The sequence below is a fragment of the Nilaparvata lugens genome, chromosome 1 (assembly GCF_014356525.2).
Source record: "Nilaparvata lugens isolate BPH chromosome 1, ASM1435652v1, whole genome shotgun sequence".
Classification (NCBI taxonomy): Eukaryota; Metazoa; Arthropoda; class Insecta; order Hemiptera; family Delphacidae; genus Nilaparvata; species Nilaparvata lugens.
In genome coordinates, this window is record NC_052504.1 from 32,494,660 (window position 1) to 32,513,643 (window position 18,984).

At 34.0% G+C, this 18,984-nt stretch overlaps 3 protein-coding genes across 4 annotated transcripts in view; 1 reads left to right on the forward strand and 2 right to left on the reverse strand.

Moving 5' to 3' along the window:
• LOC120350882 (protein ANTAGONIST OF LIKE HETEROCHROMATIN PROTEIN 1-like) overlaps positions 1-2,755 on the forward strand; it is a 121,774-nt gene extending 119,019 nt beyond the window's left edge. For both annotated transcript variants that reach the window (XR_005571079.1, XM_039425997.1), the window contains one exon: positions 1,789-2,755. Coding sequence is in view for 1 of the 2 variants with exons in the window: in XM_039425997.1 (XP_039281931.1) it covers positions 1,789-2,280 (492 nt within the window). In the remaining variant the exon portion in view is untranslated. The remainder of the gene's footprint in view (positions 1-1,788) is intronic.
• LOC120350884 overlaps positions 1-18,984 on the reverse strand; it is a 53,967-nt gene that overhangs the window by 23,105 nt on the left and 11,878 nt on the right. The gene's annotated exons all lie outside the window — the stretch shown is intronic.
• Positions 9,479-14,165, reverse strand: LOC120350879. Its single transcript, XM_039425964.1, has 3 exons — positions 13,978-14,165; positions 13,309-13,384; positions 9,479-12,313 (listed from the first exon to the last, which is right to left on the reverse strand). The coding sequence occupies exon 3, from the start codon at positions 12,311-12,313 to the stop codon at positions 10,721-10,723; it is 1,593 nt and encodes a 530-aa protein (XP_039281898.1). The 5' UTR covers positions 13,309-13,384; positions 13,978-14,165; the 3' UTR covers positions 9,479-10,720.

The following is an 18,984-nucleotide window of genomic DNA, read 5'->3' on the forward strand; positions in this document are numbered from 1 at the left end:
ACTTGATATCCTTCTTTGAAGTGAGTATTATATTTTTATAAAAATCAGGGAGGGAGTCAGATACATCTACAGTTTCAGTTTCCAACTCCTCATTGGCACTTACCTCACATTAATCATCAACTTCAATTTGTTCAACTTCAGCATCTACTGCATCAATATCAGCTCCAACTCTATTTATATTCAAAGCTTCACTGTCCCTTGATGTATTTGCTGTTTCCAAGTCTCTCTCATTCACACTTGTATTTCCGATGTCTTCACAAAATATTTCACAATCAGAAATATCACCATCAAATAAAACATCCATAATTCTAAGATCGTCTTCTGTCACATTATAAATATCGGGATGTAACTGGTTACTCATGTTGTTATTAGAACTCATTTTACTGTAGACCTACAATAATTGTCACAAAAGCACTGCAGTTTGTAATTTCACAATTCATAGATCTCAATCCAAATTAATAATTAAAGTTATAAACATTTCACTTGAACAGATCATTTCAATGTGAGAGCAACTTATAGTTAGGAGGTTATGTTATCATCGGAGCACGTGAGACCCAGTGTCCTCAAATGAGTACATTACTTTTTTCACCCATAACAAATATGAACTTCAACATTAAGATTTATTCTCGCGATTTTTGAAAAGCTGATGAAAAAATGCATATTAAAAATATTTTTTACAGAATTTGATAACAGATGCAGAATTTGATTATCAAACTTCAGAATTAGAAACCAATACATGTGTCTGTGATAACAGCTGATGTAATAGTTCATAATTTCTGCAACAGATGTCGTGGGTATCCACTTTTATGTGTTCAGGAGGAGTGAGACAACGGAATGGATGATATTCCACTAGCATTTATCTTTTCTTTGTTTATTTGTAGCTATGGAAACATAATGTCATCATTTCGGGACACTGGGTCTGAAAGGGTTAAGCTAAGCTCAGTTTTTTCTGCCTGTGCAGACAAGACAAGTTTGATTTTTTTTGAAGAGTCATCTATCTGTGGACAAATGAAGGCTAATTTCTATCAAAAGACTTCTCAAGTCAATATTATAATTTGAATTAATTTTGTGATTGGTTGCTGGTTAAATGCTTTCATAATCACAATTGTTGTTGTCAACAACAATTTCTTCCATAACCATAAAATTTTCGGAATCATTTTGTTCTTCGTCGGTTACTAGTAAGAAACTGGTTTGCAAAGCAGTAGAAAGTAAGTCGTTTGAATTTTCTTGGTGATGAATATCTTCCACATCAGTTCTGTCAGATCCAGATACAGAGGTAGCTATGGTTGGTGATGGTGAATAATATCTGTGAATTTGCATGTTTCAATTCAATGATTCCATTCTTGCAGTTATAAGAATGTCTTGGATAGCTTTTTGAGCCTTAAGAGAATCGATTGGGTTTAATTGCCCCAATTGTGCTGAAACGTACTCTCCAAAATGAGACAGTTCATCACTAGTGTGTCTAACAGAACCATTTTTGCCAGCTGGCTTAACGTTTTGTGATATTACATGTAGTTTATCAACTATGTGTTCAACAGCTCGTATTTCGGATATTTTTTGCTTTTTGGAGCGTGGAGGATGCATTCCAGGTGTTTGAGATTTAGCTATTTTTTGTTGTGGTTGAACAATTGGAGAACTTGGAGAATCCACATCCTCTATATCGTCAGTCCCAGATGCGTCAGTAAGTGTGGGCAGAATTTGGAATTCCTTATCCTGAAATGAAACAGAATAACTGTACAAAATAATACAAATATCCTGAAAAAAATTGAGGCAATACATTTTTTTCAGGTGCCTAGTACAAAGGAAGAGTGGGAGTTGGTGCAACGCAAATTTGAAGTGCAGTGGAACTTTCCCAATTGCATAGGAGCAATTGATGGGAAACATGTCCAAATTAAGTGCCCTGCTGAGAGCGGTTCGATTTACTACAATTACAAGGGTACATTCAGCATCATACTGTTCGCATTAGTTGATGCCGAATACAATTTCTTATACATAGATGTCGGTGCTAATGGAAAGTCAAATGATGGTGCAGTTTTTCAAGCATCAACATTGAACATTGCAATGGAACGTAACACCCTTAATTTACCACAGAATGCGGTTGTTGTTGCAGATGATGCATTTCCTCTAAGAAAGGACATACTGAAACCTTTCAGCAAACGTAACTTAACAATTTCAGAAAGTATATTCAATTATCGACTTTCTAGAGCTCGTAGAGTTTCGGAAAATGCTTTCGGCATTTTAGTTGCTAGATTTAGAGTATTCGACGGCCTATTGCATTGATTCCTCAAACTGTAGATTTGGTTGTCAAAACTTGTTGTGCACTTCACAACTGGCTACGCAAATCATCAGGGAAATATTACCTTCATCCTTCATCTGTAGATGTGGAAGACATGACAACATGCACAATCATACCAGGCACATGGCGCACCACTCTCAATACATCATGTCTGTTGAGGACATCGAAACTGACTTCGACAAATGCTTACAAACAAGAGCTCAAAAAGTTTAGAGAGCAGTATGAAAATTTCTTCTGTTCAAAACAAGGGTCACTACCATGGCAATGGAAGTGGATTGGTACTGATCAACCATCGAACAGCCTTTAACTTTGTACAAATGTAATATGTTAGCCTTTCCTGTATGTTGTATGCTGAAGGAACTGAGTATGTTAAAATACTATTACTGCAATATTTGTATGTAAATATGTAACTTATAGTATATAAAAGCATTTTATTAATAAATTATGTGTAGACATAAAGAAATGTAGTTTTTACTTACCAGAGTTGAAGTAGAAGGTCTGCTGGTCGAACGACCCATTAAAAACTTTGCAGCATGGAACCAGCTAAGTTTAGGTTCGTACAGTTCATCTGCAGCTGAACCAGATTTTTTGGATTTCGCAATTTTAATGCATTCTTGGCTGACAATGGTTTTGATTAGTTTTATTTTGGCTCTTACCACATCCAAGGTGATGTCAGGAAAATTGGTTTTCAATTGGTCTACCAAACCTTTAAATCCGGCATCTCTTAAATTCCTATTTTTATATTCACTCAAACCCGAGCTCCACAGTACAGGATAGTTTTCATACACCTCCAGGAATTCAATAATTTGATCACTTGTCCACTTAGCACTTTTTGAACTCGTTTTTAGAAAGATGTTTTTAACATTAACAATAACAAAACAACACCACTCAACGTGACACTAGATTTTTAGGTTAATCCTTGAAGCAAGTGAGCTTGAATGTGTGTTTACACTGGTCAAGAGACCTTCCTACTTGTTTCAAGTGCAGCCAACTTGACTCCAAAAATCAAACATGTTCAACTTTTACTTGACACTTGAATCTAGGGGTCAAGCACTACTTGAACGAGGTAAAAATCACTTGAAGAAGCGTTTACACTGTTCAAGCACGGTTCAAGTTAATTGACTCCAGTAAACTTGATTCAAGTAACTTGACCAATGTAAACCCCGCTATACAGTGGGTCATTCTACCGAAAACAGTTATTTTACTAATAATTAGTAAAAATATGAAATATGACATATGATGGAAAACTTGATATTTTCATGATAATTAAGTTCTTTTCTTTCAGTGAACACAGTGGGGCCTATCTTGTATTTTTTATTCATGAGATATTACTATGTTTTAATTTAAAAACTGTTAATATCCTCACAACCGTCACAAGTAAGATTTATTTTTTTATAATTCATATTATGTAACATAACTGTGATTTTTTGCAGTAAAATATCTTTCTCCACATAAACTACACACACTCAACTGATTTAAATAAAAAATTAATTGCAATTTTCGTTTTTATACACAAAACAACACTGTATTATGATTATTAAATGAAAAATACATTGCTTTATTTGATATACTAGGCATAAATGCAATGCTATTTGATTTTAAAAGCTATAATATGTTTGGTTTAGTTTCTTAGAACCGGCTTATGTTTTAATAATATTATTATTTCATTTTAATTTCCAAATTTTAGCTAGAAGTTTTGATATGTGACGGTTGTGAGTGCAAGGTGACGGTTGTGAACGTTTTGTGACGGTTGTGAGAATAAACACTAATTATGGCATTTAATCATATTTCAATCAAGAATAACAATTAAATAAATATGATGTATGAATTTTTATGTTGGCATACCATAATGTTAAGCAATGTTGGCATTAATATTAAGTGACAATATATAAAGTATAATATTAAGTGACATTATTCAGCAGCCACTTTTTATGTAATGATACAAGAAAAAGTGTTAACACAGATAAACTAATTTAAGTTAGGGACGTTTGTTACACCCTCAAACGTATATAGGCCACGGTGAACTTTTGGTTGCTGCAGCACTTGGATAATGTCACTGCAGTTAACAGACGCTATATCTTCAACTGGAGGACAGACAAATTTTCCTCCCACTGATTTTCTTAAAAACATAACATCCATCTCCCCGTCACCATAAACTTTGTGAACTTGTCCGATGTAATGCTTGAAACTTTTTCGTGTGTCCAATCTTATCAGGACAAAATCTTTTTCTACCAAGTCGTTTGGAGTATCTTCAGATTCGCTGTCCGAATATATGTCATGGTACCGTAATCTGCTACAGCTTCTGTTTAAATCTAATTGTTTGGTCAAGGAAAATTAAACATTTTACTGGCACTATACAAAATTGTAATATATTTTTCATGGAGAGAGAAACATAGATTAAATTCCTTACACTTAGTTTTGCTAAAAAAAGAGTAAGTTTAGGCTAGCCCCAAAAAAGGACTGATTTGAAAAGGATACTTTTTCTTCCATTTGAATGTGATGAAGGTCCTGGTTCCTCCATTATATCATCAGTTGGCTCCTCGGCTATGTCTTCTTCAGTTGACTCTAAATTCACATTTGAATCTAATTGTTTGGTCAAGGAAAATTAAACATTTTACTGGCACTATACAAAATGGTAATATATTTTCCATGGAGAGAGAAACATAGATTAAATTCCTTACACTCTTAGTTTTGCTAAAAAAAGAGTAAGTTTAGGTTAGTCCCAAAAAAGGACTGATTTGAAAAGGATACTTTTTCTTCCATTTGAATGTGATGAAGGTCCTGGTTCCTCCATTATATCATCAGTTGGCTCCTCGGCTATGTCATCTTCAGTTGACTCCTCAGATGTTTCTTTTGGTTTCATTATAGTATGTGTAACCATTTTGATATGTGAACAAATACTAGAAGTTCTGCAAAACTCACAAGATAAGAATCTGCAGTTCAGGTTCAAGGGTTCATCCAATTTCCATGTTGCTTGATGAATTTTCATTGTATTTGGAACAGGAATGATTGTATCAAGAGCTGCATTTAAAATTTGGTCAGTAACTGCCAGACTGCTGTCTTCAATTTTTATTATTTCTGCTTTTAGTGTAGAAACACAGCATAGGAATTCGTCTATGGTTGAAATATCCTTTCCTGCCAAAACCGCCTTATCTGCTGTTCTCTTCACTACTCCTCCTACACCATCTGCAACACTCTTTCCATGCCCACTCTCGCTAAAATTATATGATGCTTCTCTGAATCCAAAATGTTGCATAAAGTGACAAAACAAATACAGATTACTCTTGTTTCTATATTGTTTGGTTGGACCGTCGCTTATAACGTGTACTTTGCTAACTTGATTGTTTTCATTTTTTATTTTGACAAAAATTGGTTGTAAATGCGCCCAAATTGCAGATGCATCATGACGGTTGTTTGGCGAAACTGTACAAAAGGTAGATACTGAAATATCTTTCTTATCATTGACGGTTTTGCTTAAAAAATAAGCCCCCGTGTGGAGAACCAATTGTTCATTGGATGCTCCAAAATGCCTGCTCTGTATTTCAGTACTGTATTTCAATTGATAGTTTTCAGAAAAATCCACAACCATGAAAACTTCATCATCATTCAACAATGTCCGCAAAGTCTTAGAAAACTTTGATTGGTGATAAACTCTATACATGTGTTGCATAAATGGTCTCATAGATGTCAACAGCTTGTTTTTCAACTCTTATAACGTGCAATGCTCTTTCACTTTTCTAGTTACTTTAACCATCACTTGTTTCCCTTTTTTCATCTTCTCTTCTTTCAAATTCTTCCATTCAAAAAAGTGTATCATAGACTGCAAAGGTACAGAACAGTTTTCATTGAAGTTGATAGTTCTATGTTCACATTCTCCACATTCTCGGTACATACATTTTATTTTCCAAATCACAACAGACTGAGCTCACCAAGTCTCGAATATTCCTATGCTGGATCACTCTATATTGTTTGCATTTCTGGAACAAAAACCCGAAATTTTCGTGATACTTGCATAAGCAAGTATCCCTTTTATTTGTTGGCCTGTGTACAACCCAAAATGGTTTGAGCCGACAAAATAATGCATATGATATGGTGATATTTGTAGTTGAAACAAACTTCTTGTGGAGAATCAACAAAGTATGAGTCAAGTTCCTCTTCTGCATTTTAATTTTCTTTTTAGTTATTGTGTCTTTGCGACCAGGAGTACTGTAAGAGTTGTCATCATCTGTCAAAAAGTCTTTAACTTTGTTTTTTAGGAATAATGTTTTCGATTTCCTCTTATTCCTAATAATATGTTGTGGAGCGTTGCAGACTTTTTTATTAGTGGCAGTGTCACATTTTTTTGTAGATTTATTCTTTGTTAATCTGTGGTGTCTAGTTTTCCACTTGTTGGTTTTTTTTATCTGGTCCTTCAGTTGTTTTTCTAGTTCTTTTATTTTCGCATTATACTTCTCTCTTGACTTTCTAAGCTTTTTCTTCCTGTTAGCCTTTCTTGTTTCTTCTCTACGGTCCCTTTCTTGTTCCAAAATATTTTCAACAGGATTTGGCGAGCTTGGGGGTGTATTTATATCTGTGATTTCATCATTTACTACTTTCTGCTTCCGTAGTCTTTCAGCATGTTTATGGTACCGCTTTCTCCACTCAGCTCGTTGTTTCCTCTTTCCCCTTTCACTCAAATCATTAATGCTTTTTTTTTTTTGATTCTCTTCGTTGCCTACTTCGTTCCTTCTCTTTCTGTTTCATTAGTTCATATTTTTCAGGATCCTGTTTGATTCTTTCTCTTTCCTTTCTCTTCCTCTCAGCAGCAGCTTTTCTGGTTTTTTCGCATGAAGTAGGCATGCTTGATCTTGATTTACCAGAGTTTTTCTTATTAACCTTGTTCATATTAATGGTTTCAATGTAAGCTCTGCATCACCTGCAATAATTAATTATTTGTAGAAATAGAAAATTAAATTTGTTTAAATGAGTTGAACTATTTAGGGAAGAAATTCACTGCCTTTTGCAACTGAACCCTATGCAAAAGTATCAAAAAAAGTTTAAACCTTCATCAAGTACATTGGGTACCATATGTAAAAAATATTATAATAATTTATATATTTAAAATGTATTACTATATTGAAACAATCTTATTTAAGGAAAATGTTATTTTCAGTCCATACTTAAAGGAAAACGTTACATTTTCACGACCGTCACAGCTAGCTCACGACCATCACATTTACCGTGTGACGGTTTCGTGACGGTCGTGAGTGTGACGGTTGTGAGAATTTCCCTTTTAACCAGCCTTTTTGGCAGCAACAAACATAACCTAAAAATACTCTTGACGCCATGCGACTAGCCTTTCAGAAATTTGTAATGTTAGGTTATCCAATAATCTAAAAACAAGCTGCTCTCAGCTGATTAACCGTGACGGTTGTTAGTACTCTAAAGTTACAAAGTCATGTGACTTACCTTTGTTGTTTCATTAATTCATTTGTCGATTGAAAAAATTTAAAATACACATCCACAAAAGAAGCACAAACTCAACCTGTATCTCTCAACTTATGAAATACAGTGACTAGATAAAGACAGTGTGGCCATTGGAAATATTTTTTCCCGCCGCCGCCATGAAGATTCCATCTGTTTGAATCTTATACAGGATCTTATATGAGACTTCAAGTAAAATCGCTCATTCATATTTAATAAAGCATTCCTTCTTGAATACAAACTCAGTTACAATGTCCACTAAGCATTTTATAATTTTAAAAATTGTATTCTGGGCCTTGGAACAGTAAATGGAGGATAAAATAACCTTGATGAAAGGATGCCTCCCGTAACCTGATAGGTTCCCACACAATAGGTAAACTTACTGACAAATTACTTTTCCTGATTAGAAAAAGCAGATATAGGTGAACCCCGCTCAAGTTGATGAGAATTAGATAATATAATTTTCATAATTATTGAAACATAATAAATATTGAAATTGCTAGGTACTTATCTATATTTTCATCAACAATTTTTGTTAAGTTGAAACCTACCTCAATAATCTCAAAAATTCAAGTTATTACTCAACTTTTTAATTAGTCATGTCATTTTTATATCTGACTTTCATAAGAAGTTAACATGTTTTTCATAGAAAAACTGATATAACTTAATTCCCATGACAAGACAGGACAAAATTATAGTTGAAAGCCAAAAAGACTGAGGAAAATAGAATCATGCTCATCAAAATCCTATGGTCCATATTTTTATATTGTAACTAGCCGTCAGGCTCGCTTCGCTCGCCATATCCGTCTAGCCAGGGGACTCCGCCCCCTGGACCCCCGACTGGATCGTCCAAGAATGAGATCAGCAGGCTCGCTTCGCTCGCCTGCATTTTTTCATTTTTATCATATTATATTAGGACAATCCAGTCGGGGGTCCAGACTAAACGTCTGGCTAAACAGATATGGCGAGCGAAGCGAGATAATATTCCCAGGATTGAAGTAGCAGTGCCCAATCAATTTTTCCGCGATAAATGCATTTAAATCTTCAACTTGGTGCCAACCTAACAAAATCAACTCAACTTAATGCCAACCTGACAAAATTATTAATTTAGTTGCCAGTTAACAACTGTTTCGAAGAGGTACTCTATCTAGATTATAGTTCTATAGTAACATATGATATGGAAATTTCAATTCTAATTAAGAGATTGGGAGAAGAAGAATATACATGCTAAAAGACGAACTTTAAACCCTTAAAAACAACCCTTAGAGTTGAAATATTGCCAAAAGATTTCTTAGTGCGCCTCTAAAGGGCCAACTGAACATACCTACCAAATAAGAACATTTTTGGTCCGGTAGATTTTTAGTTATGCGAGTGAGTGAGTGAGTGAGTGCCATTTCGCTTTTATATATATAGATAGTACGGTGTCATGTGAAATGAAATAGGTATTATAGGGGTGTATACGATGCATATATATGCTATTCTGCTAGTTGGTGGAATTTGTACCATGAATAAGGTAATCAGCTGGCTGCTGTCCATTATCATCTTGCATTTCCTGATGCAACGGGGAATTTAAATAAAATTGCCAGGATAGCAGAATAGCATATTTATGCACCGTGAACACCCCTAATGTTTTCTTTCTTATTATATTAGGCAGATGATTATGCAATAGAATTGTAACAGTCTTAAGCCGCGTTTACACTATGTAACTTTGTTATACAACTTTTGATTGAAAAATGAGTTTATGAATAAGCTCTCATAATATTATCAGCTGATGATTCTACTCCCCCCTCACCTATTTCACCGAATTCTGTAACTTATTACAGGTTACCCACTTCATGTGGGAAAGGAAAAATTTGTTATATAACATCATTTTTATACATTTAACCTTCTTGTTCCAATATTATAAAACACGAATTTGTAACATTTCTATTGAACTTGATATATCAAAGTTTTATAACAAAGTTACATAGTGTAAACGCAGCTTTACAGTCTAATAATATTTATAACAACATGTCAACCTTCTATAAGTGTATGGGTGAACATTTGAGCATAAATTAGAATACAAAGAACATAATATTATACATTTTTATTGATATACTGTAATTCAACAAGAATTAATTATTTAGTATTAATTATCAAGAATTAACTCATCAGAAAGGAGAACTACAATAAAACGGTACAGTAAGTTATGGTTGCATTGCTTGCCAAAAACATATTTGCTAAAAAGAATAGTGATGGAAGGAGTTGATTCTTTGCCACTTTATATCTATGAGTTGCCACTTTTTAGTTCTATGAGTTGATATAATTTATTACATGACTATTCATCATAACTATCAGATCATATTATATTCATCATGACTATTATATTCGAAACAATTATTATGACAATAAGAAACTGCCAACAAATTCATAGACGACCTAATCTTATCTATCTATCTATACATCATGACTATTTTATAAATATAAATAAAATGAACTGCCTAATTAATTTAAGGTTATGCATATAGTATGTATCAATCTATTCATAATTTACTATCTATCTACTTACCTACATAAATATATATTTCACCTATCTATCAATCTAATCATCATGACTATTATCAATTTTAATAGAATTAGCTATCTCAAGGAAATGCATATTATAATAATTGTCAATCTACTATCTATCTATTCATTCTCATACCCTACATAACTTAATTATATTATAGGCTATCTATCTATCTATCTAATCATCATGACTATTGTTAATTTAAATAAAATTAGCTATCTTAAGGAAATGCGTATAGTTGTCAATCTATTCATCTAACTATCTATCTATCTATCTATTTATACAGATTCACAGTATTCAATAAAACATAGCTACAATTATACAAGTATCGATCTGTTCATCCTGACTATTATTGATTTTAAAACAGAACCGGCAATTTAATTTACTAATCAATGAATCAATCAACTAACTGTCTAAATCGAATGCATAGCTACCGATTTACTGCTGTTAGTTTTATTCAAGTTTTTGAATCTCCTTTTACTGGAAATTTTAAGTCTGAATACACTGAATCTCATCACTATCTGATGCTTGATGTTGTGGCAGTCAATAATGTGAGTCCCATCAACCATCTCCATCTTCCTACGAAAAAACTCTTTCAAGTCCATATCGCAATCCTTTGCAACACACCAATATTTCAAGAAAATGTTCTCTAATTTTCGAAAAAAATCAAAAGTTATGTTGTTGCAGAAGAAGAGGCACTTTTCTCGGAAGCACTTTATGCGAGTGAAACCTGCATACTCCAGTGACTCATTGTAAGTTTTTGTGCCAACACTTCCAACACATACCTCACATGTTTTTCCATTTTTAACTATGCTGGACATGATGTACCCACAAACGTTATACAGTGCACTGAGATCACTGTAGCTCATTATTGGAGGTTCGTACGTCGTTTCAATGTCGGTGAAAGTTTCTTCAGTCGGTACACATTTTGTTTTTTTTTCTAAGACGTTCAAGAAGCCACTAAGCATCTCCCTATCATCCTCTTCGTAGCTTGTCTTAGACACATCACTCAGGAATTGAGAAACACTGATCAGTCTTAGAATGTTTTTGAATTGAGCCGCGTTTGGAATCACTTGTTTGATGCGCACACTGCTGAACAAATTCTCCAAACAATCTTGAGTGAAGCGAGCTGTCAGAAGGAACTTGTAGTGGTCTTCACTCAGTAGTTCTTTTTGTAGGTCCAGGATTGACTTGGTTGAAATGTTGACCCCTGTTTGTGATGGCTTCCAGTGCTTTTTTTCTCCTACTTCAATCCTAGTGAATAAGTCAATGAAGTTTCTTAGAAATTCAATCAACTCTTCGTAGATCTGAAGCTTCTCTTTGCTAAGTGCATTGACTGGGTGTCTTGAAGTCATCAATTTGAACCATCTTTCAACTTGATCAATGAACCAAGCTGTTGTTTTATATTCTGCTTTATTGCATTGAGCAGCTAAAAATTTCAATCCACTACTCACATCATGACTCACAACATGAGTAGATGTTGACACTCTCATTGTTCGAAAGTGAGTTGGAGTGAGATCCTCTTGACTTAATTTCGGTGCCAACTTGAACTCCATCTTTTCCTGATAATTGATCAAATCATTAATCAATTCCATTGTGTGTTGGTCAAGCAATATGTCTGATTTCTGGGATGTTTCAGTAGCAGGATTGAACATTGTGGGTTGAGCAGAAGCTGATGTTGATGGCAGTGTTGATGCAGCGGTGTAGTTCATTGATGTAGTTTCACGTACCTTAGGAGGTTTTCTGGGTTCCTTTTTTGAAGAAAAAGAGAAGATCGTTGGATAAGCATTCGGCTTCAGCTTTTTGGTTCCATCTTCCCTCGTTTTCTCCCACATGGATTGCTCGAAATGTAGTTCACAGAGCACTGATGTGTCACTGGGTGTCCATCCTTTCCTCTTCACCTTGGCTGCCCATACCTTTCTTCTTGCTGGATCCTTGGGATACTTCTTCATTACATACCCCTTCTCCGATTTAGTTGTGCACCCAAATGCTGAGCATCCAACCATCTGAAACATTGTATAAAAAAATAACAACATCAGAATCCAATGCATTTCATTGCTTGTTAGACAGTTCATTCATTATTGTGATCAACTCAGTTCACATACTTGAGTTGCGGATGCGTTTCGAGCTATGTTGTTCATCCTTGACGCTTTAAGCTGAGACCGGTCTTAGCTCAAAGAGCTGAGGATGAGTCACTTGAGCTCGAAACGCGTCCGCGACTCAAGTAAGTGAACTATATATCAAGAAGTTATAAGTTAGTCAGAATGATTATTTAATACATTTTCAATAAGCATGGATAACCTCAATAACCAGTTCATTCATTTTGTTGAGTCATGGACTCATTTTGTACAATGATATTTTTCAATAAAATTATTTTGTTCACAAATTGAGGGGTCTCATCTGGCGAAATTATGTTGAAACAAGTAACTTGAAAAGCATTTTGAAGAGTTCTAGAGTTATCTCTATAGATGTAAAATAGTATTTTGGCTATTTATGGAATCATCGATGTTAATACCCCTGAATAGTCATTATTATCATTGATAATACATTGGAATTGTCTATGTTATAATTATAAAAACTTATCTTCTATTTTTTCAATGATTTGATTATTATTTTTTATTAGTTTGTAATAAACAAGATTCATCTCAGGAAGAACAAAGATACTTTGAAAATAAGAGTAGGCTAGGCTAGTTTTACAAAAGTTTTATGTATAAATTTCTACTTTAAACTATAGCCTAATAAATGAAAAATATTAAATAAAGAAATATTTAATGGAAACAGTAAGCTCTTATTCATATAAGAAAATGCATTGCCATAAGCCTGCATGCTGCAATGTAAGGTTTGAATCAGGTATAAATTGGAATAGAGCATATTTATATGAAATTTGAGATTGTAAGAGTTATTTTTCAGTTGTCCTACTGGATGCAGGCCTTTCATAAAAACATGCCTGAAAAAGAACCTTACAATAAAATTATTACAATAAGCACCATTATGGTCTTACCTTATTTGAGTTATGAAACAAAGATAATTATTTACATCCAGGAAAGTTCATCTTGAAGTATCTTCCTTCATGTAACCTGCAAAAAGTACAACATATCATTAACAAATACACAACATTTTTAAATGCAGTGAAATAGAATAATTTCATTACAAATGTTTGTCTCGATTCAATTTAATACAATCAAATCAAATACGGTAAACCATATGGTACGGTACTATGTTTCAAGTGATTTTTCAAGTCTGTAGTAAGTTAGTAGTAATAAACTGCAGATCATTTTCTATCCTACATTGTATGAATAAAGTAAGTGATAATTATGCTTTCAAAGTTATTATAGTAAGTCTATAATTGAAAAAGTTGTATAATTTTACAGTTTATAGGTACATGAGAAATCCTAACCTAGAAATTTATTTGTTTCACGACAAGGATGGGAATACAAGAATTCAAGTTACCTCTTCTTCAATCAAATTAAATCTGTGTCAGAAGAGTAAGAAGCTCTTGTTTATGTATCAAAAAGATTTTCCAAGAATAATAATAACAACAAGACACTAAAACTACATAATGAAATAACCCCAACAAATGAAAGCATGTTAGGCTACAAGACCTACGCCATTTCATTAATTGCCTTAAAACTTACACATATTAGCCTATTATAAATAGAAAATAGCTTACCTTCCAAAATGCTTGATGCAATTTATCGAAATCCACAATTAAAATAAGTTTAAAATATTGAAATTCCAATGTCGCAGTGTCGCAGTACAATGATGCTATAGAGGATTCCAGTTTGTTTGGAATCTTAATGGCGGATTTGTACCACGTGATCGAGCTAGCCAATCAAAAGTGTGACACTCAATGGCCACACTGTCTCTATCAAGTCACTGTATTATGAAACTACCACCAGCGCACCACCGTGGTCAACGGAACAACTAATTCATATTTTGTGACGGTCGTGAGTAAAAACTTGGTTACAAGTGTATTCTAGATTAAAAAGTAATTAGAGTTTTAGGGAGAATATTGTTGTTTATGTTCTTTAAAAGAATATATAATTTGCATCACACTTGTCAATAGTATAATGAAAGTAGTGCTGATTTATTACCTAAAAATTAAACTTAATATCTAGGATATGAACTGGTTACATGTGACGGTCGTGAGTCTGAAAGTCTAATATTATTTTTTTATGTTGTAGTAAGGTGAAAAATCATGCAAGTAAATTTATGGAGTAATTGATTGTTATATTTACTTCAAGTTAATAGTCCATAAAACGATTTATAAATATAAGGAAGGCAAAAATTGTGTGGTTACATGGGTTTTAACAGTTCGGTAGAATGACCCCAGTATTAATATTCGAGCTAAATGATGTTGAATAATGGATACTGTATTCACATATCTGAATGTGGATACACAGTGTGTGTATTAGAGTCTCGTAAATATCTGCAATAATCATTAAAACTACACACATTGTAAGTGTATATTGTGTGTATTGCACATCTATGATACAATTTTGAAAGCATTATACATCTAAGTTATTGAATACAGTAGAACTCCCATACTACCTATCAATTCAGATGTTCTTACTTTCCTTGCCCTATTACCATAGGTAAGGAAAGTATTGCTTTCCGAAAAAAATTAAGGTACCCGAATTTCTAAATTTCTATACGTTTCAAGGTCCCCTGAGTCCAAAAAAGTGGTTTTTGGGTATTGGTCTGTATGTGTGTGTGTGTGTATAAGTGTATGTGCGTCTGTGTACACGATATCTCAACTCCTAATTAATGGATTGACTTGAAATTTGGAACGTAAGGTCCTTACAATATAAGGATCCGACACGAACAATTTCGATCAAATCCGATTCAAGATGGCGGCTAAAATGGCGAAAATGTTGTCAAAAACAGGGTTTTTTGCGATTTTTTCGAAAACAGCTCCAACGATTTTGATCAAATTTATACCTAAAATAGTCATCGATAAGCTCTATCAACTGCCACAAGTCCCATATCTGTAAAAATTTCAGGAGCTCCGCCCCATCGTTTGATTTTAGATTCTCAATTATCAGGCTTCAGATACAATTTTAAACAAAACATTTTGAGTGGAAAAGATTGAGCATGAGAATCTCTACAATTAATGTTCAGTAGCATTTTCACCTAAAATCAAAAATAAGCTCGAAATTCGAGAAAATGTGATTATCCAATTGCAAACTGTTGGCAACTGTTGATTCTATCAAATGATTCACTATGAAGAGATAGCAGACCTCGTGTGTCTCCAGCGTTATTGCCCTGTCACCAGCTGGCTCAAATCTTTGAATAGTAGACTTCAGATGCGCGGGTACACTAGTGTCAGGTGATCAATTTTCATAACGGCAAGGAAAGTTGTGCAAGTGCGCCACACCACATTTTTTAAATTCTAGTGCCACAAACTATCACATGCTTTAGATATTTAATATTTGCCAGTTACAAAGAACAAATTATCACAATCACGCAAAAAATTGAAAATTTGTGCATTATAAGTGAATAACTTGAAATGGAAATCACCTATCTCCTTGTAATATTTTTAAGATGCGATTTTCTTATTCTTCTTATTTAACTCTTTCATCCTTATAAAAGAACGCGTTCTCGCAAAACATTCGATGGCAAAGTCATCGATATTATCAAATCGTTCTTTTATAATGTTGATCAGGGTTGACATTACGTTTGAACATTTTTAAAGTTTTTTCTCCATGAAACTTTTCAAATTCTTTTCCGAGTTAAATTGTTATTTTTAGTCACTCATCTAATGGGTTAATTAGCGGCCACCTCCATATAGAAAAGAAAGCCAATCACAATTTTTCAAAGCATTTTGTCTGGATCGTTCACCATGATTGAATGTTGTAGAAATACCTTTTTCAAAAAACACGATAAGCTATGTAGCCTGATAGTACTTTCAGCAAGTCCAAGTTTTCTACAATCTCTTCCTGGCTCTCCTCACTTACTTCCTCCATTACTTTGCCAAATACTGAGTCAAGTTCCTCAACATCCATGTCATCCATACATGAATCTTCTTCAGAATGCGGCGGTATGACACATTCTACTTATGTCAGTACGAATCTAACATGGTTCGGAAGTGCAATTTCCAGTCTGTAATATTGCAGATGTGCTTTTAGTAAATGGAAGAGATTTAATTCTCTGACTCACTGTTGTTGGTACTAAAGGGTGGTCATAGAATCTGCCTATACCTCTAATCTAAGAGGAAAAAGATTCTAAAACGTCCTGATTGCATTGAGATGTTAACAAATATTGGGACCCTTCAAGCTGCATTTTGTTGAACAATCCCTGTGAACTCCGAATAGAAATCATGCATCTAACTTGAAACGGTTACAAATTCTCTTTCCCTATTACTCAAGCAGAAGAGCACAGGTCGGGCAGCTTATTTAAAACCAAATTTTGTAATTCCAAACTGGTACCATAGCCACTTTTCAATTTGTTGTTGGGGTGATGTGGAATTCTAGAGTTCAACACATCAAATCCATCATTCACGGTTGTTGAAAAATCTACAACATGATCATTGCCAGGTAAAATGTATGAAATAGTCTTGGCAACAGTTCTGGAAAGAAGTTCAGCTGCTTTCCTCACATTCTGTCTTTCTAGAGTTCAACACATCAAATCCATCATTCACGGTTGTTAAAAAATCTACAACATGATCATTGCCAGGTAAAATGTATGAAATAGCCTTGGCAACAGTTCTGGAAAGAAGTTCCAGCTGCTTTCCTCACATTCTGTCTTCCTGTTGAAAGTAAATGCCCCTCTGTTATTTTATATGCATATTTTAACTGTTCTGTTGTTTAATCAGGTCAAATAAAATATCTGGTCACCATTATTCCACCTGGCAGTTCAAACCCTTGGTCCAAGAGATGGTTAGGGGAGAGTGGGGTACATTTTTGATCAATTTTTAAACATTTATTTTTGTATTTTCTCATGACAGTTTGAATTAAACAAATATATTAACAGATAACTCATACTTTTGGGTAAATTACTTTGTTCCTATTGATACAAAATGTTGAAAATTATTAACTAAAGAAATATTTTTAAAAACTTGAGCATGTTGATCAAATGTACCCCGCGATGGGGTACATTTGATCAACATGCGGGGTACATTTGATCAACATGCTCAAGTTTTTAAAAATATTTCTTTAGTTAATAATTTTCAACATTTTGTATCAATAGGAACAAAGTAATTTACCCGATCAACATGCGGGGTACATTTGATCAACATGCTCAAGTTTTTAAAAATATTTCTTTAGTCAATAATTTTCAACATTTTGTATCAATAGGAACAAAGTAATTTACCCAAAAGTATGAGTTATCTGTTAATATATTTGTTTAATTCAAACTGTCATAATAAGAAAATACAAAAATAAATGTTTAAAAATTGATCAAAAATGTACCCCACTCTGGGTACATTTGATCACCCCTGGGGTACATTTGATCAATAAATAAAAAATGGCTTTTTAGGGGTTCAAATAATAATAAGAAGCACTCAATAACTTTCAAATTTGGTATAATTGTGGGTTTATGTAGTAGGCATACGTTTTAGTTCACTAAGTAATACAAAAAGAAAATGTCCAAATTTATGTTTTATTCAACGTAGGCCATTTATGTCCTTCATTTAAATAACATATCCTATTTCCCTTCTCCACAATAAAAAAGATTAATTATTTCTCTTCAACTGCTTGTATTTATTGCTAATACGGCGTTGACATTTGTCATCAATATAGAAGGGCCCATTTCCAATGAGATTGATGGGGCCATAGAATATAAATTTATTTTTGATGATCTGGATATCATCATCTTTAGGCCAATCATAGGAATCTCCTAATCCCACTTTCAAAAACTTTACTTCTGTTCCACCTTCTAACTAAATCTATCACTCTGCCTAAGTACCAGCTGATATCATGAAATATTGCATAATATTACTCCAAAATCGGATTGATTTTGGGAAAGTTGGTTTCAAGTTCATGAGAGCTTGTGTCTGAGTTCCCATCAGAAAATGATTCATAAGGCGAGTTATCACTTTCCATATACTCAGGCACAGACTCACAGTCTGAATCACTTGAATCTGGCAAAGGATTCAACTTAAGCTTTTTTGGCTGTGGTTTAGGCTTCAATGACATTTTAAGCCTTCTCTTTGCTTTTACTTCTCTCTCTAATTTACGTTCCATTTTCTTTCTTTCTCATTCTTGTTTTTCTAAAATTGCTTGTTTGATCCTGTTTTTTTCCGGCGTTGCTGTCAAGATTCGGGATTTTCCAGGTTGTTTTCCACCGCGTCCCTTACCACCACTTTTGACGATATAAGTTGGAAGGAGCCTAACACCTTCTGGGCCAGGAGATTTAAACTCATTTTGGGTGAAGCTGCAAGAAGGTGATGGTGCTGCTTCAACTGAGATTGGAGTAAGACTATCTGTTAGACCAATTGCTTGTTCAACAAGGGTTTTATTACTTGCATTGTCAACATTATCATGTTGACTTGTTTCTTCATTTACTGGAGCACATGCAGATTCATCTTCGGAAAACACAGTTGAAGAATAAGGCCATATGCCGCACTGTTTGAACCCTGAAATGATGTTTTTCTGGTGAATGATTGGTCATAAGCTTGAGAACACAAACCTGTCAATTCATTGATAACAATTTTTTGACCTGGGTGGCTAACCAACCA

What these genes read in the sequence shown, in the direction of transcription:
- LOC120350879 (XM_039425964.1), bottom strand. Translation starts at nt 12,313, where the DNA reads ATGGTTGGATGCTCAGCATTTGGGTGCACAACTAAATCGGAGAAGGGG.